We start from the raw sequence: 21867 nt of genomic DNA on the forward strand, positions 1-21867 counted from the left end.
CATGAGGTCACTGGTGTTACATTTTATCTCGTTTCATAATGACCATGCTGCACGGAAATATTGCCTAACCTTGGCAATGTTTCACTGTGTCTCAAAGTGAAACAATTTGTGAACCTTCCTAAAAGGGGTAGGTACGCGTTTTCTGTCTATAGTCCTCTATTTGTCAGCAACTTTTCTAGCATTTTTTTTTTTTTTTTTTGATAACCTTCAGGCTGTTTATCACTGCTATAGGACAGGACATTGTCTCTGGGATACTGTTATTTTTAGAAGTTAAAAAAACTGGACATAAATTTATGTAAAAGCGGGTTTATTTGTAAAAATATTTCCTGTAAGTGTCCGATACAGAGCTACAAATAGAAAAACCATGTATGCAAAAAAACAAATGTAGCAGAAATAAATATAAAATAAGTTTGTAATAATACAACATTCATATTTGTGTAAGAATGGACTATTTCAAAGATTTATACAACATTACAAAGAGGGTTTGAGTTTAATGTTCACAAATACATGTGTAAGGTACTGTGAATGTTTACTTGTATGAAATGTGTGAAAATATAAGTCAGTAATTTACAAGGAAGGATGTGGAGTTTGGATCTTGGTGAATCTTCAGATGATCAGATCCATTCGATTAAAATCTGTTGAGCAGAATTCTATGTGACTGACATTGGACCTGAAGATGAAGGAAAAGGAGAATAAAGAAGGAAAGATAAATTATCAGAGCCTTAACTGCTGTTCACACAACTCTTTTAGCTCTTAGTTATTTGAGCAGTCTATACAATCAATATGGAGAAATTATTAAAATGATTAAACTGTCCTTTTTAAAACATCCACTCATACAACGGACCATGTAGAGATGCTAATCAGCCTGCAAAGCATGTGTTTGGATTAGTGGAGGAAATCCTTAAAACAAGGACACCAAAGACTCAGGAAAGAGGCAGGAATCGATCCTCAACCCCGAAGGTGTAAGGCAAATGTAAAAGGAAGTTTGTTTTAGTTAAACAACACATTTTATAAGCATTTCAGCATTCTCCATACAAGCCCTTCTGAATGAGTTATTAATATAGAAACAAGCTCATTATAAGAATGTATTATAAACCTGTAACTGCCAATCTCATGGTGTAACAGTGTAGAAAATTCATCAACAGCTTCTGAATATAAAAGAATGCTGGGAAAATTACCATGTGTCTAAATCCATGTCTCGTCTTTGAAGTCGATGAAATTTCTGTTAGGAAAAAAAATGGAATTAAAGCTGTAGTATGTAACTTGTACTGTACGTAGGGGACAAAACCATGAAAGTTCTGAAGTTCTGACTTGTAATGAATCACTGACACATTTCTACCGGAGAAATTCCAAACATATCAAGCATCCTTCAGCAGCTTTAAATAAACATTGTTTGCATGAAAAATATTTCTATAAAGTGTTGTATAATGTTGTACATACTTATATTTTGGCTAAAGCTATGATTATTATGGGATTTGGCAACACCTTTACCTATTCTCTTTCAGAACTATTAATCACTGTAGGTCTGTCATTACATTAATATTGGATAGTGTGTTCCATATTTAATTTCAATTTCAAATTTTCTTTTTCACATACACAATCATACACAGTACTACATGCCGTAAAATTATTTTTTACCACCGGTGCTGTCTTGGAACATCTTTAAACAGCATTTCTGAACACATGCTGCTTTTAACCACGTACGTTGCCACAAAGCAATTTTATAGACACAAATACAAATCCATCCTTGATGAGGAAAGGTCACAATGGCAAGGAAAAACTTTGGCATTTGACTACTGATCGGAAGGTCATGAGTTGGAATCCCAGGTCTACCATGCTGCCATTGCTGGGCCCTTGAGCGAGGCCCTCAATTGCTCTGTTGTATAAACTGAAATAAATTGTAAGCCCCTCTGGAAAAAGGTGTCTGCAAAATGACAGAAATGTAAAAACTATATGGACATGAGGTACAATTTCATAACCAGGAAATTTATTCCACCAGTTAACTAAAGACTGTCTCAGATCACTATGAACCTTTAATGCTCTAAAGTCAAGATGAAAGAAGACGTGGTCACCAGAGACTTCCAGAAGACCTACCTTTTTGTGTATGAGGCAAGAGACAGTGATAAGAAGGAAGGTTCCACAACTCGCTGCCAGCACGATGAAGCCCAGTTTATAGAAACTCAAATCAGAGGAGTTCTGCTCGTGTCCTAGCATCACTAGCATGGAATCTGAAAAAAATACACGGAAAACTTTAATCACACTGTTTTCCTGTCCATGTGGCACACCCTTTGTAAGTGAACTGTTATAGAAATGATAACATTAGAAACAGAGCCCATGCTATAGAACACCTTCTGACCAATCACAGTCAGGAATCCAGTATCTGTATGTACTGTACCTACCTGTGCTATTTGTGCTGAGCAGCTCTGTGTTGTCAACAGTTGTGTAGCTGTAGCTGTATTCCACTGCACAACTCCAGTCCACCGCTGTGGCAGTTTGTGTGATGAGCTGTAGGTAGGCATCCAGAACCTCCTTAGCTCTCTGTAAGGCTCGAACAGGGCTATCTGTGAACTCCTTCAGAAACACCACTGGGGTCTCCTGGTGGGAAAGTAATGCTTTAATATTTCTCTGGGTGTTAAGATTAGAAGATAGGTCTTTACCATACTACCCTTTGCCGAACCCTTCCGTCCATCCATCCATCCATTCATCCATCCATCAGTCCATCCAGCTATCCATCCATCCATCAGTCCATCCAGCCATCCATCCATCCTGCCATCTACCACTTATCCTACATAGGAAGCCTGGAGCCATTCCAAGGAACTCATGGACACTCTCACACATCCATTTGAATGCTTCAGAGATACCAGATACCGGAGTATACTAAAGTACCCAGAGGAAACCCCTAAGCACAGGGAGTACATGCAAACTCTGTCCATACAGATCAAAGGCAAATATGCTGACCACTAAGTCAATGAGTTTATTTTCACTATAGAAAAGGATAATGACTACATATTAAACTGTGTGAGTGGACTTTACATGTTCTCCCCATGCTTCAGGGTTTCCTCTGGGTTCTCCAGTTTCCTCCCCAGTCCAAAGACATGCATTGTAGGCTGACTGCAATCTATAAATTGTCTGTAGCATGTGAGTAGGGGTGCCATTGTGCCCTGGCATAGACTGGTATCCTGTCCAGGGTGTAATCTGCCTTGTGCACCAAGTATCCTGGGATAGTTTTCATTAGAGTAAGGGATGCAGAGAATGGATGGATATATGGATGGATGTGTGTATTAATGTAGTCAACTAGCTTACCTTTAATTTATTACAATTATTTAGCTACTATTTTCTGTGGCATGGGAAGGGCTTTAACTTGAACACTGGGGTAACTAATAGCTTTATGGTTTCTGATTTCTGATTGTGGCAGAAAATAATCCTGCCTCTCTGTTAAAAAAGCAACTGTGCTGGAACCACTAGCAATCATTACGTAACATACATCAGGTTGAAGAATAACACTAAACCAAATGTTTAGCTTCACATCAGTCTCATCTCCCCAAACAACCCCCCCCCTTCAAAGTGTTGAATACTAACATGTTTTGCTTGAGCTTAAACTTGGCTCAAAAAAGTCAGGGTTTTGTTCATAAATCTGTCTTTAGAGTTCTTTAGATTTTGGTGCTCATGATACAATTGTGGATCGTGAAACAGTAAACATGAGATGAAATTTAGATTGCACCATGTCCTCTTGGGGACATTTTGGTGCTTGGAGTGTATCCATTTAATTGTGTAGGCGTTGTAGGTGGTGAACCAGAGCTACAGTGGTTAAGGATATGTATCCTGCACATGTTTTCGCCTTCTTGTTATAGCATTAGAGCAATTCTACCCAGACAAGCACATATGAGCAGAATAAAATTCCATTCTGTGCTTTAAAAACATTTCAGTGTCACCTAGAGGAAATAATTAATCATTTCTTTCCATAATTTACACTAGGGAAGGTATTTTGGAGAGAAGGATGTAGCATACCTTTAGTGTTATTCAGAGTTCGTCCATAATTTTCAGTACAATATAATACCAAAATGTTAGGTCAATTATTTGTGTAAACTTTTATGGATTTTTTTTTTACAAACAATTTTCTTAATATTTGTTCTGTACCTTTGAGAAGTGTGGTGTATTTAAATGACTTTGGCCATTACAGCAGGTTGGATCTGATGATTCTATTCTGAAAAATCCAAGATCTGGATTTTTGTATGTCACATTTTGAATGTCAGTCTGTTTTGTGAAACAACTGCATTTATGATTTATATTTAAATAAGGAAGTTGGAAAATCTTCTGAGTTAAACAGGTTTTTTTTTTCGCCACTGGGTTTAATAAGGTAACATATGGGAGAGCAATTTTTTTTTCTTATGGGTATGCAAAGTTTTGCACTCATTTCTATGTAAACAGTCAGAAAACACACACACACACACACACACACACACACACACACACACACACACACACACACACACACACACACACACACACCTCGAGTTCTTCATTAAGAGGTGGCACACAGTGCTGGGAGTAGATGTTGTGGATGAGGTTCTGTAGAGAGCGGACTGACAGGGCGCTCTCCGAGTCTTGGGAATATCGGATGTGTGTACTCAGCAAGTCCAACACACACGGCAGAGCTGCTTTCACATAACACACTGAGCTCTGAAAGACAGAAAGTTAAGTTGTGAGTCTGTTTTTGAACATTACTCTGACTCACCCTTGCACCAGTGGAAAACTGGAAACTGTTATGTAACTGATGTAATAATAAATACTCTCCTGTGCTCAATAGAAGCTTTAGAAACTGTGCCTCTTTTGGGGTTGCTCATTTATAGCAATGAATTTTTTGTTTCTTGCTATGTAACCCTTTATAAATTTTTTATGAATTCTTGGTTTAATCTTAAACCAACACTCTTAATTTTTAACGGGTTTTTGAAAAAGGCCAGCTATTTCATGCTCTGTTCTGAGCCATGTAAAGCCAGACAAACTCATCTGTTTAAACTGCTGCTCATGCTGCATCACATGGCAGTGTAACACACAGAGGAGAGTGATAGCTACCCCATTCTGCATACATTTACTCGCAAGTGCCCAAGATTGACAAGAGAGAAAGAGTAGTGCTATCGCTCTCATTTAGGAAGCATGAAAAAATTTGCTTTCTTGGCTTCTGGGCATTAAATAGACAGCTATTTTTAAGTCAAAGTGTGAAAGAACACATGGATCTCTTTACTGACAAAGGAATAGGTGGTATGTTGATATCTCCCAATTCAGGAACAGAGCACCACAGAGTCTGTACAAGAGCACTATTTAATCCTAATTCCAAAAAGAAGTCTTGTTGAATGTGAATAGTCTTACCAGATGTCTCTTCTCAATGAACATGTAGGATATTGAACATCCATTCGTCATCTGGTTATTGATCTGAAAAACAGTGTAAGAATTATCTGACATCAGCATTTTTCCATTGCTTGATTTTACACATCATAGAAACTTATATTCTTCCAATAGGAATTTTTACACATATATTGTGAACATAATAAAGCAATGTCAGGATTTTTGCTGATTCAGTCAATTAAGACAAGTTTTTTTTCTCTATTGGTGTATTTAGAATTTTACCAGTAACTTTTTTAGTTCAAATAGCATGAATAAAAGTAAGTTGAATTAAAATACAATAAAATACAAAATAAGATATACTCACTAGATGATTTATCTGGAGTAGGTGTTCTTTGGTTATGGAGTGCCTGCATGGTCCAGGGATGTCCATCATACACAGAGGAATATACAGGAGCAGAAGAACACACACACTCCTCACCTGGGCATATGCAGGTGAAATAAAAATAAATAAATAAATAAATAAATAATTTAAATAAAATGTTAACATGGCACCCTATACAGAATGACTTTCCTGGAAGATATCTTAGCTTCATGTTTATCTTTTTGATTAGGATGTGGGACTGTTCCATTTACATTTATTCATGTGACCGAGTTTTTATCCAGATATTCTTACAACCCTAGTTAATAATACAGCTGCTAAGGCTACATACCAGCTACTAAAATACAGTACAGCCAAGCTAGTCAAACTAGTTCACTGTCTTTGTCTACTGGAAACCGCTACCAAACGATCCTTTCTCATCATAGAAAGGATATTTTAAGAAAATACCAACAGCAAATCAAAGGAAATCTGAACCTATTATAATAAATAGAGCTGGAAAACACAATGGATAAAACCGTCTGTTGTGAATAATGAAATTAAGATGTCAAAAAACTGGTCGCATAAGTGTACACACCCCTTAGCTAATCATCTTTGCTTGTAGTAATACAGCACTTTCATTTTTTATTTTACAGTACTCTTCATGGAAATATAGGATAGAAAATGATAGGATAGGATTTAGCTCTGGGCTCTGATTGGACTGTTCTAAAATGTTGCTCCTCTAGTTCTTCTGAAGCCATTGTACATTGGGTTGTTATCATGCTAGAAGGTGATATTCATCTTCATGTTCGGTTGTTTAACAGACGCTTGCGGATTTTTTGCCAAATATGTTATGAAGGGGAATCCAATATATGGATTGTTTTCCAATAATGATAGAAATTTGCTAAAGATTCCAGTTATTTTATTCATTCAAAGACAAAAATTCTTACTTCATTTGCTTGTTTATACTTAACTTTATTGCTGTGGAATGAAGTCATTCCCTGATCTGCCTCTCTTTTTCTCTCTTTATTGTATTTAATGAGAAAGGAAGTGTAGCTTGTTGTGCTACAAAGGAACTTTGCTCTCTCCTAAATACAGTCATTTATTTCCGGGCATTACAAAGTGCTGACAATGGAGACTCCTTCCAAGAAGACTCCTTCCAAGTTTTTTTTTTTTTTTGTTGCTGGTTTTTTTTTGTTTTTTTTATCAATTATTATTATTAGTAATAGTTTAATCTCAATTGGTTGATACTATAGACACACTAATGTATAGGAATAGGAATAGGAATATAAACTTTGCCCTGCTCTATTATAGTTACTGTTATACAAATGTAATTACCACTTTCTGACCAATCAGAATAAAGCTTTCAACAGAGCTATAGAAAAAAATACAATTTCATGGAAATTTCCATTTGTTAACTTATTTTCCCATGTTTAAGGGAAACACTTTTTAATGCTTAGTTTGTTAGTAAAACCTGGTGCATCGGGAAAAGTAGCAGCTCTTTCATTTATCAGTAATTTCAGATCTCTCTCCAGTCACATGCTCTGTGTACATACCTGGGTCTGGTGGAGAATGTGGGCAGAGATGTAAAGGTTCATCTGACTCATGGATCCAGCAGGAGAAAAAGATCTTCTTCACTTAGATTCATTTGAGCACATTGCAAGCCTGTTGATTTTCATGTACAAAAATATATATATACATATTTATGAAACCCAGAGCAGTTGATCATGAAGGTTTTAATTCAGATTGAGAGCAGAGCAGAGTAACAATCCACAGATGAATGAATATCAAGTTCTGTCATTTCTCCCCTCTTTGGTTTTGGTTTTGACCCTCCCACCTCTCTCTCTCTCTCTCTCTCTCTCTCTCTCTCTCTCTCTCTCTCTCTCTCTCTCTCTCTCTCTCTCTCTCTCTCACTCTCTCTTTCTCACTTAACTTTCTTTCACTCTCCCTCCCCCTCTCTTTGTGTTACTGTTATAGAAGTTGTTGAGTACTAGAGCATTTCTTCATTTATAATAACAACATGCCCCCGGAGTGTTATTCCTCACTCAAGCTGAATAAACTGTGGATACACTTATCTGGAAGACTTTTCTTTTGTTAAGATAAGTCAGTATTGTATTCACAGAAACATGGAGTCTGATCTTGACTTGAATATTTACAAGCCGATCCTCCCAAATCTAATTCGAATTTTTACTGAAATGACAATGTTTTCATTTGAAATTCCATACAACTCAAATCAACCACGTAATAAATTTTCTAAATGATGAGAATCTGAACCAGAGAATGATGGACGCTATAACTGAATTGTAGCAAAAGTTACAAGAAAAGGAATCAGCACCTTAGACCAATCAGAATCGAGAATTCAACACTGTAGAAAAAACCTCACAGGAACATAAGATTTTCTGTCATTGTGCAATTCTAAATTTGCGTTAACTGTATATTTCAAATGTCTATTGACTGAATTGCCTTCTTTTCAGATTGACTCAATTTTTCTTCTCAGAAAGCTGAAATGATAAATCTACTACTCAGTGCAATCATATAACTGATATACCTCTGTCTTTGACATATACAGTATTAAATCAAAAACATTAAATCCACCATGTGTAGGATATAATTACATGCTAAATATAACCTGACCTCCTTGTTGTGGGTGTTTTCTGTCAAATTAGTAGTATATATATTTACAAAGCCATTCCAACGATGTAAATATTTGTTATGACCTTTTATAGAGTTTGTGCTGAAGTACAACTGAGAGAACAATAGAAGGATGTGTTGAAATATTTGCTGATGCACACAAAAGGTCACCGCATCACAAGATGCTATTTTCACTGCTCACCAACTGCCCATTCCAGTGGATTTTCCCAACCGAACGGAATAACCACATTCATGATACACATATGTATTTATGGCTTTGCTGAGTTTGTCAATGAAACCAAAAGAACAACATGGACATACACAGTGCAAACCTCTGGCATGATAAATATATCATCAGTTTGGTTTCGGATTTCTTTCATGATCAAGATGAAGCATGACCTGAAAACATTGTCTTTCCTGTCATTGTTCAAGATGAGAAGACCTTTAACATTTATTATTGTATCTCATACTGCAGGAGTCTTTGTGACTATCAACAGATATATCCGAAATTAAAAATAGTATATTAATTTATTAAATATTAGTAATTAAATGAGAAAAAACTAAATATCAAGAACTTCCTTTCAGGAGGGGTAAAAGTAATACTTGAGTAATTGTCTTCATTACCATGCCTAAGTATTATTTTGCCCTGTTTAATACATAAGTACTTGAAATACTTCCAGAAAAAAGTTAGTCTTAGTTTTAGTCATTAAATTTCCTTTTAAACCCTTAACGTGTTAAATCTCGAAGGTGTTATCATCTTTCTCCCAGTCAATGACTATATGCTATACATCAAACAAACAGGCTCAGTTTTGCATCCAATCATTTCAGTATAACATAAAATCAATAAAAACATACTAATTGCTGGCCTTATACTACACAACAGAGTTAATGCTATATCTTTGTGGATGAGAGAATGAGTATGAGAATGCTTTACCTCAGCAAAATATTTTAAAGTGCTTTTAATGAGTAAACTATGACTAAAACATACAAAATTGAAGCATCTTCTTTACATCTCAGAACACACGAACTTCACCTAATTTAGACTTTTTAATACTTGAGTACATTTAAACATAGTAAGTTTGTACTTTTGAGTACGTGTTTGGCTGGATCTTTTAATCAATGATCACTTAAATATCATTTCTCATGCCATAGTATCTTGTGCCAAATCCTTATCTGGTTTCCTGCTGTTGGACACCTGTATTGCTATCATTATTGCAATTTTAATTAAAATTGTATTTTATTTGCTATATTTTATTTTCTTATATACAATTTGATCATCATTACCAGCAGTAACATTTCTCTATAGGATTATTAGGTTATGTTTATATATCAAAAATTGGCATTATACTATAAGCTAAGCAATTATAACAGAACAGAAATTCCATAATTTACATGATTGCCTGTTGTATGTTTTTTTATACAAAATATGAAATTGGCCAAGGAGGTTAAAAATACACCAAAATATTTTGTTGATTTATCGTTCATCATTTTTTATGGCAGCTGTGTCGGTTGTAGTTAGTGTTGGTTGTATATAACCATTGTAAGGTCATTTACATACTATCAGATTATAGAAAGCTTTTTGAATATACTGTTGTTGTTTTTTTTTTTTGCTTTACCTGAACTTTTCAAAGAGTTGACACTGGAGACTCCTTTAAAATAAAATGCAAGATAAATGTTAAACATGCTAAATATTCTCGAAATAAAGCTCAATTTAAACAAATCTCGATTCACATCAGTCCGTTCCACTCTTTATTAATACAGTAAAGCACATAAATCACAGTAATAGTCATGACTCAAATGAATTGATTAAATATTCTGAAATGAATAAAGCAGAAAGAACATGAGAGATGGAACATTGCAGTACAAATAAGAGGAACGTTTAAAATTAGGAACATATGATAAGCAATGGCAAAAAGCCTGTGCTAGGGTGAGACAAGGTTTATAATTATGTTTGGCCCCCTATAAAGTGCAAACTAGCAAATAGCCATTCATGAAAGGAAATTATTCAAATAAGATGTTCACATGTATAACAAAGGTCTCTAATAGTAACTGACAGTAACTTCATGTTGTGTATTCTGAATTACAGTTTATAGAACATTGCTGGTATTGAAAGCTTATGACAGATATCACAGTGTTTTACAGTATCAGTAGGACATTTGGTGAGTTTTTCTTTACATAGGACCTTTTTTCCCTCCACAAGGATTTTAAACTTGAAACGTTCACTAATTAGGCTGTGGGTGAATATGATAAATTCAAAAAGAAGATGTTACAGTTTTTAAATCACTCAAAGGTCTATGGCTCAGTTTCTACCCAATGTATAACCTTATCTGTGCTAAAATAGATGGAATTTAATTTAGCACATTTTCCATATGGTTTTTGATGGACGTTCTGACAGAAACCCATAAAAAAATATATAAATCTGTATGTGCAGTTTTAGTGCTTTTGGATACTGACACATAGACACTGTCCATGCAAAACTAGTGTGTCAGGAACAAGAACTTGCTGACCTGAAACTGCTAAAAGGAATGTGATATAAAGAAATTTCATTTTCTTTTTGAATGCACTGCACTGTCTATAGGTGGAAAAGTCATGCAATAACAAAGAAAGAGAAAGTACTTCTGATTATTTCACTGGCCATTATTTACGTAGACAGCTTGCTTTAATTTTGTGGGATTTTAATCTGGATGTATAATATAGGGTCTACATTTAATTATATAGCTGATATCCAAACCTAATTACAGGTCAAACAAAACCCAGTCCAACTTTACTGCTAAGCAGGAAGACAGCTTGGTGTTGACAGTCTTGGTGTTTGGACCATTTTGTCAGAGCAATCATATGTGAGAATTAATCAGCTCTGTGGTTTAAAAGCAGTATCTGTCAATGTGATATAATATTGTGTAGTGTAGTATGATAATGTAGTGTGGTACTGTATGGCAGGGTGTCTTATGGTATGGTGTGCTATTGTGGTGAGGTATAATATTGTGTGGATTCAAAGAGTGTGGTATGTTATGGTTTATTATGGTAAGGTGTGATAGGGTGATATCATAAGGTGTGGTATGCTATGATAAGTGTGATATAGTGTAATTTGGTAAGGTGTGGTATAGTGTGGTGTGGTAGGGTGTTGTATGGTGTTATATGGTAAGCCGTGGTAGGATGTGATATGGTATGGTGAGCTATGGTGTGGTAGAGTGTGGTAGGATGTGATATGTTATGGTGCAGTATGGTGTGGTGTGGTGGAGTGTAGAATGGTGTGGTAGGATGTGATATAGTATGCTGTGGTATGGTGTGATTTGGTATGGTATGATATACTTCAATAATTTCTGGAATGCCCTGGAGAGAGTCACACTGCTTGAGCAAATCCAATGCGGTTGTTTGTTCGGTCAAACATTGTGTAATATCGGGCAATGAATTTTGTCCCCAGTATCCAGACAGGACCAGCAGGAGGCGGAAGGTCCAGCTCTCTGAATGTCACAGTGCAAATGTTTACCCCAAACTGTGACTGCTGTAGACAGGAAAGAAAAAGGAAAGGATTTAATGAAGGAAGGAGAGGTACCATTCCACTGAAGCCAAGAATCTAGTGAGTGCATTGATGCTGGGGTTCCTTTACAAAAAAAAGTATAGCTTCAGGTAAAGATGTGCCATTTTTCAATACAATGCCCTAATAATATTTTGCACCACATCAGTATCGACTTCTGAATTCTGATTGGATAGCGGATGGTGATTAATCTTTTATGGCGATCTGATGGAGTTTTCTGTCAGTTTTTTATTCTGTTAAATAAAGTGTGTTTAAGTGTGTTTATTTGACATTTATGGATTAAGACTCCAATTCCAATGCTTTGTACTAGACAGTCCATTTTTTTTTACCACTAACCTGTTTTATATATGGTATGGTAATGGCATGGCACGGAATGGTAAGATACATTACAGTATCGAATTAAATGGAATATTACAGTATGGTGTATTTTGTAATAATAGTGCACCTTCTCATGTTTTATTACTTACATAAATAAAAGTGATCAAATTGATCATAGCACTGTAATCTAATAGATAATTACAATGATGTTTTATAAAAAATAAAAAAATAAAAAGCTACATTGCTTATACTGTTGATTTATTGATGCAAAAATGATTCGATTCAGAATCCAAAAACATGTCAATTGTGCTTGCATCTAAAATATTAACATTGAGGCCATCTTACCCAGAGAATATAGTCTTCTTGTGTCAGAGGATACTCCTGATCACCAAGGTGAAAGGTCACACTGGGTAAGGACATCACCAGGTCACAGTTCACGGTATACTAAACAGAACAAACAGAATTGAGAATCTTTCTGTGTAGGAAAATGTTTTTATCCAGCATTTTAACTTTAAAGCTAATTGCTAATATACACTAATATTAATGCTAATGCTAATACACTCATGACACTGGGGGAAAACAACACTGTTTGTCAGATAACATCAACTTGCAAAAAAAATCTTTTCATTAAAATATATGAAGGTGAATGACTTTCTTATAACTTTGTCAATTTAACCTGAACACAATTAAATGTAGCATCGAAGCAATTTAGAACATGAAGTGATCTCCGTAAAGATATTTTAACTCTTTACCAGAGGCTAAAAAATGGAATTTGCACCATGTTCACATTGAATGTCTTTGTCATGTCACACTCCACATTGGTGGTTAATGACTCATATGAAATTTGGGGTAATATATTTATAGGAAAAAACACAAGTGTAAATATTAAATGATATTAAACCCATTTCTGCTCCCTGAGATGACCCAAGCATGTAAAATTTGAAGCAGGTCATCTTCAACCACTAAAATTCAGTGTAAGGTTATTCCAACAGAGGTAACAATATCTTGCACTAAGGCCATCAGTTTCCAGACTTATTTGACATCATAATTTTTTGAATCAATAAGACAATTTGTTTGTTTATGCTGATTGAATATGTCCAATAGGTCAAAAACCCTTTCCAGAAACACCTGATGATTTAGAAAACATTTAAATATCCCACAACCTCTTTCAACCACCAAAATATGGTCTGTATTTTTTTTCTTCTTCTTCTGGAATATTTCCTATTTATGGCAATGTAGTTTAGCTATTGCAACCGTCTGTGCAATGTAATGAGTTATGAACACATAAGTGAGAGTTCTCAGACATGTTCATATATTCAGAAACAATTTCTAAGGAAAGCTGGGATATTCTTCCCGGAGAATACAACCACACGGCCCGGGAGAAGACAATGCTCCATAGAGATGTGTGGTTTTTGACGTTGATTTTGATTACAAGTTGTTTTCCAAATGGCATCTGTGCTGTAAATATCAATTTTCAAATAAACGATGCATTCACAGACCTTGTAAGCCACTTGGTCTTTGCTAGGATCCACTGTGTTTATGTATTCAGTATATTTCTGCACAGCGATAAGTTTTAATCAGTGTACTTCAGCTAACTGTTTACATTTTATATTTCTCTCCAACTATTTTCATTTTTTTTGTGATAATCATGAATAGCATCATCTTTTAATAAAAGATATTAAGTGTTTACTTCATGTTGCTTTTATTATTACTTATATTGATAACATTTCTTTCCTTTAAAGGAATCCCTAATGCCTGTTAATGACTGTTCCTTCCTGAAATAAGCCCTTTGAGGCCTCAGGGATCAAAACAATATAACTGTAGTCTTCAGGAGAACAACGTACTCAGAGGGAATTCTCTTACCAAAACAACACATGGTCCACAAATTAACGAGCCATATTGTGAACAAGCACATGTAAATGTAAGTAACAGACTTGAACAGTTTCATGAAGTGAACAGAACTTACTCCTCCCTCTGCAAGCTCAACAGCACCGATCGTCTTCATGAGAAGGGAGACAGAGGAGGCGGGACCAGTGATGTAGGAGGAGCCTGTGTCAATCACAGTATTACAGCCTTCTGTACAGAACAATTTCTCTTCACCCACAGATACACTGTAAAAAAGACAGTCACTTTTTTTCATTAAAATGAAAATGTTTAGTTTTTGTTTTATTTTATATGATATTATTTATTGATTATTTAATATTTGATATTTGATATGTTTATATGCAAGATATAAAGTATAAAGAAGTCAATTCTAAACCCTATTTTTAAAAAAAAATAATATTACACAGTACAATATTAATTTCATATAATTAATGCATTCAACTTGTCAAATAAGATATTAATATTAATTAATTTTGTATGGTGTTAAACAAATAAAAACTAACAATTCGGCTATTTAACTGTTGAGCTGTTTAACTGCAGTTGGATAAAAATGTCTCATAATCCCACAATGATCAGACATATTTATTTATTTGTTTGTTTGTTTGTTTATGTTTTTGTTTTTTATTTTTGTATTTATTTAATTTTGTATTAATTTATTTTATATATATATATATATATATATATATATATATATATATATATATATATATATATATATATGTTTGCTTATACATGTTTCCTTCAGTCCCATATAATAATCATATAAACAATTAAAACTGATTCAACTAAATAAGTATTTTTTTTCTTTAGTAGTAGTAAATTATGCTTGATATGGACAGATTATAAAACATATACAATAGTCTTATAAAGTATTTACTTTAACTTTAATAGTATTTAATAAACTTTCAACATATTTACCCTTTCATAATGACCTCCCACTTGCCCTCGCCTTTAGTGTTGACATAGTGGAAGGATCCTGTGTAGTAATTTGGATCTGTGCCACCCAACAACAGTTCTCCTCCAGGAATGCGTCCTGGATCTCTGAGGTAAAAATATATGTGCTTATGGTTAAAACTGGAAATATAATAATGTTAATAATATATGCTTACATAATGAGAAGATTCAACTTCTTAAAACTTAAAACAAGACCTTTTAAGAGTAATAAATGTAAATATAGCACAATAATACCATGTACAGGATCTAAGAAGCTTGTACTTTGGCTTTAGAGCAATAACAACCAGATCAATTTCCTGAACTTACCAAGACAAATAAATAAATATATTTTGTAGTATTATACCTCATGCCTGAAAGCTTCACTTGGGACAACACCCTGCACTTTACTGCTCACCTGCTGTAATAAACAGAGAAAATGTCCTCTTTCAGCACTCCCTGAGACATAATACGATCAAACACTGGTGTGATGCCATCAATAGCTGCCTCTGGATAACCCATTCCCAGCACACCATCAAACTTTGCAAAGATGAATGGGATTGCCGGAAGAGCTGTGGCCTCTGCAAACACTTGCACCACCGGGATACCGCTCACCTGTGGATGACAACATCACTGGTCAAATCATAGCAGACTATAAGTGTTGGCTTGGACAATTTACAATGGTGTTCCAGCAGGGTTTGATAATATTCTGTGCGACGTGTCTTTGTTCATGTTCTGTGCTATCACGTGTTTTCTCTGACCGATCCTTAGTCCTTTCCCGCCTCTGCAGACCTGTTCCAAATTACTTTCCCGCCTCTGCATACCTGTTCCAAATTACTTCCCCTATTTATACCTGTTTTGTTGCTTGTGTTTTTCAATGAGTGCTAGACATAATTGGGAATCACTTGTTACTGTGTTTCTGGTTTCTGTATAGTGTTTTGTAATTTGTTGCCTAGTTTTTCCTTAGTGTTTCCTTCGTATGTTGATCTTGTTATTTTTAGTTAAACCCCTGTCCATTCATTTGGTCTGGATTTTGTTCTTACTGAGGGACACGTTTCTGTCAATGTATGAAATATAAAGGAAAATAATCAAGATTAGGATCCTGTGGTGTGGTCTAATTTACAGCTTATTTCTTTTTACCACACTGAAGTTGATTATTATCATATAGCATGTTCTGAAGTATTTTACATATTTTATTTTATCCATTTAGAGTTACATTTGACGTTAGAGTTACATTTACTCTGAAACAAATTAGCTCCTGTTATCACTTATGTAACAGCAGCTTTATACACCCTTTGTTATTAAGATGCAGCTCAGTCCCTCCATCCTGAACACTCCTACATAGTGAAATATATAAAATATGACTGTTAGAAACCACTGACGCTCTAGACTCCTGTAGATCTCCTTAAAGAAAGTGTCTTAATACCAACAATTTAGATTTTGTTTTTCATAAAACCGCATACTTTTAATTAGATTGTGTGATTTTCTGCTACAAAAATCTACAGAAAATAAATCTGACCAATCAGATTTGAGAATTCAAATGTGCCAAAGTAAAAAGTCTAATTATGATCGTGTTTAATATCAATGTTTATAATGTTGTCATTTTATACTTACCACAACTACATCCTCGCTCAGAAATCCCCGGACGCTTCCAGAAGCATACTGGATGAAGAATCCTGTTCCGTTTTGAATGTGTGTGTGAGATTTAGAGGAATCGTATCTGTTATGAGTAACTGTTAAAAAATTAAAAAAAAGAAAGCGTGAAAAGGAAAGTTAAAGACAGACAAATTTAAATGGAGCATATATATGTCAGAGTGTGTGTGAAAAGAGAGTCACTTACAGCATGCAGTGTATAGTGGAGAACAGCTCTGTGAAGGAACCCAAAGGTTGGCAGAACCAGTATCAAACACAACGTTGAACAGCTGTGCTGGTGTTCCTATACTAATCTCCCCAAAGTATTGAGACTTCCAGAAAGAGAGAGAGACAGAGAGAGAGATATTTACTATACTATACTTTACTACAGGTGATTTTTACTATGGACAATTTCTTAGTGCCCTACAGCATGATGCTAACACCGCCATGCTTCACTTTGGGGATGCTTTCCTGAGAGTCAAGAGTACTGTTGGCTTTCTGTCAAAAACAAAACTTTTGTAGCAATGCTAAAATGCGGAACATTTCCGTCTATGAGTCTACAGTATGTTCTTTTCAAAGTCTGCCATTCTTTTCAACACTTTTCCACATACTCCAGCTTTGCTGAGTGTTTGTGTGGGCTAATGTGTAAACCATCTCCCATCTTCTCTGTGGTTTCTTTATCTATTTCAGAGTGACCCACAGTCTGTTGATTCTTTATATAACTGATAACTGACTTTTTGTCAGCCTGGCAAAAAAAAAAAAGAAGAAAAAAATGAACACGATATGTAAGATATCAAAACTCTCATCACAGAGAGAAGAACTGAAACTAACTGCACACAATTCGAGTCGATTCAACGAATGATATGGCGTCTCATGGCAACTAATTTAGGAGTTTCACAACAACAGGGATTAATACTTTACTACAACTTTTACATTTTTAATTTGGAAATAATTTTGCAATCTACGTATATAGTACATATATATATATATCTGTATATTACAATCACACCCCCAGTGTCACCCATATGAGGATGGGTTCCCCCTTGAGTCCGGTTCCTCTCAAGGTTTCTTCCTTTACCAATTTAAGGGAGTTTTTCCTTGCCACTGCTGCCTGAGTCACCTCAGACTTGCTCATAGGGGAATAAATACATACACACTGTGAACTATATACATCTAATAATAATCTAGAATTTTTATTCTGTTAATTCTTATTTCTTTTATTATTCGTTAATTCCTTTATCATTAATTATGTTTACCTTCTGCTCTATGTTTATGTTCTGTAAAGCTGCTTTGAGACAATGTCTATTGTAAAAAGCACTATACAAATAAACTTGAATTGAATTGAAAACTTGAATATAGATTTTCCTCTCATATTGTTTCAGATTCTGTGTAGTTTCTTGGAAAAGTACAGGGGATTGTTATGTTTTGTTTGTTATGATTGTTAAAACCATGGCTGGTTTTATTCAGTTCTCACTATAAAATGTATACAAATAACAGATTTGGCTCTCACATCCAGATAGTTGGTTAGAGGCGTTGGGAATTGTGCCTTGCCATTGTGAAGTGAAGGACTGGCATTCATCTTTGGTGCAAGTACAGTGAAAACTTCTGCCGGCGTGACCCCTGTGTCCTTAAGAGCTTCTCTGATGGAAGGCATTTTCTTCAGAGTGATCCTAATTAGATGAAATATGTAATTCAGAAAAAAAACAGAACATTACAGATTTATAATATTTATAGCGTTATCTGTGGCTTGAAGTGATGCAGTTTTCAATTTACAAGATGTTGATGGAGTCTCCAGCATCAGTGATTTATAGCAAACAGAGATAAAGCTAGGACCCCTTACTGTTTCACTAATACTTCACTAGCTGTAATCGCAAGGTAGTTCTGCTACACCCTGTACACTCTGTTACATCTTTTCTACCAATTATAATTAGTAATTCTATAACTATAAATTCATTGCTTATGTCTATATATGTATATCGTCTGTACATACAATTCTTGTTTCTTGTACAAATAATGAACTTAATGCACACATTTGCACAACATATAATGATATTTCTTATTCACATATTGGACAACTTGCACATATTCCTATTTTGCACATACTACTTGTCATAAATCTATCTATCTATCTATCTATCTATCTATCTATCTATCTATCTATCTATCTATCTATCTATCTATCTATCTATCTATCTATCTATCTATCTATCTATCTACCTGTCTGTCTGTCTGTCTGTCTGTCTGTCTGTCTGTCTGTCTGTTCTTTTATTCGGTTGCTAGGTATAATTTCCATATTTTTTCGGCACTATTTAAATTTTTTTGCCGTATTATATTGTTATATTTGCTGTATTTGTTCTACTGATTTTTCTGTAATCTAATTGTTAATGTCTGCAAAATGCTGGTGTATTACACTAACAGGATGTACTTTTATTTGAAAGTAACAAATTTTGTTTGTTCAGCGCTTCTCCTTTATCTCATGGTCATAACAGATAAAATGTTATGAAAATTCACTACACTTCTTTTTTTTACTTTTTTTTTTTTTACCATCTGCACATAAAATATTTGACAAGCACTAGATTATGTCCAGAATTCCAGGCTTTTGCCAGACGATTTCCAGACTATATTTTTTTATGTTTATTTCATCATGTCATTAATTCATGTCATGAAAACATAAAATGATAAAGATTTTAGAAATGCAAGTTTAGTTCAGGAAATAAGAAGATTTCTAAAGGAGATCTATAAAGACAACAGGGTTGTTGTTGTTGTTGTTGTTGTTGTTTTTTTAGTTTTACTTTGACAACAGAATATTCTTAAGTTTTACTAAACATTTTAATATATTTCAATATCTGGAAATGATTGACTTTAAAATTTCAGGCTTCTTTATTTTTTTTATTTTATACTTTTTTTTTTCTAAATTCCTTTCAGCATTATAACAATGCTATTTATAGTGTTTATTTATAGTGTTTTGGCATCATACCTATGATATCTATAATACCTTTATACCTTCACACAATATACAGTCACACTTCAAATTCTTCAAACAGAAAACAGGCACCTACTTTTATATTTAAAAAAAATAAAAAGTAAGTTGTATGGACATACCTCCGCAAGGCCTGCACAGTCACGCACAGTGACAGGAGAATGGCCCACGCTTTCATCGCTCCAGATGCAGCAGATGGCTATGAGAACCTCTTAACCCTGCACTTCTATGACGGCTCCTGTAGTTCACAGCCTTTAACCGAGAATTTTGTCTTTCCTTGTCGGGTTTAACAGTAATACTAGCTGCCTCTTGCTATCCCCTCTCTATTTATCTCTCTATCTCAGTCTCTCTCGCTCTGTCTACCATCTAGTTTTTTCATGATTAAATGCTCCCTTGTTGAGTGACCTTTTGCCCTTGAGGAGGTCATGTACAGTAGACCAGATATTTCTCTATTGCACAATATTCAAATGGGTGGTAGAAACCTGCTGTGGAAATATTAGGCATAATGAAGATTGTGACTAAACAACATCTGATTCTAAGGGGATTAAAAATGGTTATCAAAATTTCTCTCTGTGGCTCTAATATAGCTTGTTTTTCATTACTTGTTGGAAACTTAATCTTGTGGCTACTTTTAAAGAAGTACTTCTCAATGTGAGGTGGATGTGTTCAGGAATACAATGCTATATGGCTGTTTTAAAATGGTTTTATAAAATATAAAAAGGAATAAATTCCAGTTTCATAGCTATACCCTGAAAGGCAAACATGAAAGATAAATAAGTGATCCTTCACCAATCTCTATTATCAGCTACTATGCATGGGCCAGATTTTCCTCTTTTGTAGTATCAGCTTGAAAAAAAAAGGATGTTCTTTTATCTAAGCCAAGCAGGCACTTTCTTACACAAGCCTCCCTCTTTATTTTCCAATATGAAAAAAACAGTGGTGTTGGGTTTCATGCTTGGATGAACATGCTTACATGAATGAAGAATAGCCAGATACAGTGCGGGCTAAAAACACCAAACCACCGACCTGCTACATTCTGTTTAGTGTGTGTGTGTGTGTGTGTGTGTGTGTGTGTGTGTGTGTGTGTGTGTGTGTGTGTGTGTGTGTGTGTGTGTGTGTGTGTGTGTGAGAGAGAGAGAGACCTGTGGATATGTGCATTCAAACCTAACACCTGCTACAAGAGTGTCGAGACTAAAGTGTTAGATGGGGAAGTAATTGTTCCCACAGTGTCACAGTAGTGGAGTCAGATAGCACTTCTAACGTCAGTCTCAGGTTAAAGGTTTCCACTTAATTCATTCTCAGGCTTTGATAGTCGCCAGGCGACTACTTCAGAAGCATCAGCTCATTTCACTACTCAATGACTTTATCAAGCATTTGTGTATGGCTATTTTTCCTCTCGCTTTGTTATTACATAAATAAATATTCAATTCATGCTCACGATATTACGTAAATGTCAGACAGTGTGTCACTGACATCGTGATGCATCATGGCACCTCTTTGGCTTTGTGCTGACGCGCTTGGCCTCAATGTGACTGCAGGCAGCTCCATGTGACCTCTGACCTTTAATCTTGGGGGGTTGTGTGGATGCCTGGCACAGAGTTTCCCACACTAGAAGGAGGTCTTGATCGCTCTTCATCTTACAGCGTGCTGTTTTTCTGGCTTTAATTGGCATGGGAACCTCACATATTACTTTTGATGGCATAACATAATAATTTACATCCTACGCTTGGTTTCGGCGGCTTTGCTTCTTGTGGCCTGTTTTTCTACTGCAAGCTCTCTGTGTAATGACGTCATTGGATGGGAAAGCTTGGGAAGATGGCGAGCAGGTTGAATGCAATTCCTTTTAATGACCACGTGGTGGTGAGATCCAAATGAACCTGCTGTAGGATCTTGTAGAACAATGACTGAAGCGTCTTCATCTGTCCATTTCTTTCTTTCTTTCTTTCTTTCTTTCTTTCTTTCTTTCTTTCTTTCTTTCTTTCTTTCTATGGCCTGGTTGATTTTGAACCAATCAAAACCAAGCCTTTTGAATAACAAAACAATAATTCTCCTTTTTTTGTTTATAACTAATGTAAGACTACATGCCTTTAAATGTTCATTTTTATCTTTAAATGGAAGTATATTTCAGAAATTTCTATTTCAAAATGTTGACAATTGCTCAAAATGTTTTAGAGCAGTTATATTTATATGTTATGGATTAATCCATACTAAAATTACAATACAACTTTAACTTTGCCTTTAAAGAACATCTTCACATTG

General features: G+C 35.0%; 2 protein-coding genes across 2 annotated transcripts; both read right to left on the reverse strand.

Annotated features, from left to right (window-relative positions):
- Positions 1-290: 290 nt before the first annotated feature.
- On the reverse strand, positions 291-7503 carry csf1b (colony stimulating factor 1b (macrophage)). The gene is made up of 8 exons (XM_027167564.2): positions 7255-7503; positions 5708-5821; positions 5368-5430; positions 4510-4680; positions 2400-2595; positions 2095-2228; positions 1179-1222; positions 291-670 (listed from the first exon to the last, which is right to left on the reverse strand). The coding sequence occupies exons 1-8, from the start codon at positions 7303-7305 to the stop codon at positions 607-609; spliced, it is 837 nt and encodes a 278-aa protein (XP_027023365.1). The 5' UTR covers positions 7306-7503; the 3' UTR covers positions 291-606.
- Positions 7504-10051: 2548 nt separating this feature from the next.
- ren (renin) lies at positions 10052-20280 on the reverse strand. Its single transcript, XM_027167565.2, has 9 exons — positions 19731-20280; positions 18139-18298; positions 16837-16960; positions 16611-16729; positions 15415-15611; positions 14985-15107; positions 14149-14293; positions 12528-12626; positions 10052-11831 (listed from the first exon to the last, which is right to left on the reverse strand). Exons 1-9 carry the CDS (start codon positions 19784-19786, stop codon positions 11670-11672), a joined length of 1185 nt encoding a protein of 394 aa, XP_027023366.2. The 5' UTR covers positions 19787-20280; the 3' UTR covers positions 10052-11669.
- Between the last annotated feature and the right edge of the window lie 1587 nt (positions 20281-21867).

This window comes from Tachysurus fulvidraco, chromosome 14 (assembly GCF_022655615.1).
Source record: "Tachysurus fulvidraco isolate hzauxx_2018 chromosome 14, HZAU_PFXX_2.0, whole genome shotgun sequence".
NCBI lineage: Eukaryota > Metazoa > Chordata > Actinopteri > Siluriformes > Bagridae > Tachysurus > Tachysurus fulvidraco.

Excerpts from the sequence above, each read along its gene's own strand:
- csf1b (XM_027167564.2), bottom strand. The coding sequence starts at position 7,305 with ATGAGTCAGATGAACCTTTACATCTCTGCCCACATTCTCCACCAGACC. Across the intron at positions 5,822-7,254 it reads ACATTCTCCACCAGACCCAG|GTGAGGAGTGTGTGTGTTCT; the intron begins GTATGTACACAG and ends GCATATGCCCAG. Across the intron at positions 5,431-5,707 it reads TACTCCAGATAAATCATCTA|ATCAATAACCAGATGACGAA; the intron begins GTGAGTATATCT and ends ACTGTTTTTCAG.
- ren (XM_027167565.2), bottom strand. The coding sequence starts at position 19,786 with ATGAAAGCGTGGGCCATTCTCCTGTCACTGTGCGTGACTGTGCAGGCC. Across the intron at positions 18,299-19,730 it reads ACTGTGCAGGCCTTGCGGAG|GATCACTCTGAAGAAAATGC; the intron begins GTATGTCCATAC and ends TCATCTAATTAG. Across the intron at positions 16,961-18,138 it reads CTCTAACCAACTATCTGGAT|TCTCAATACTTTGGGGAGAT; the intron begins GTGAGAGCCAAA and ends TCTTTCTGGAAG.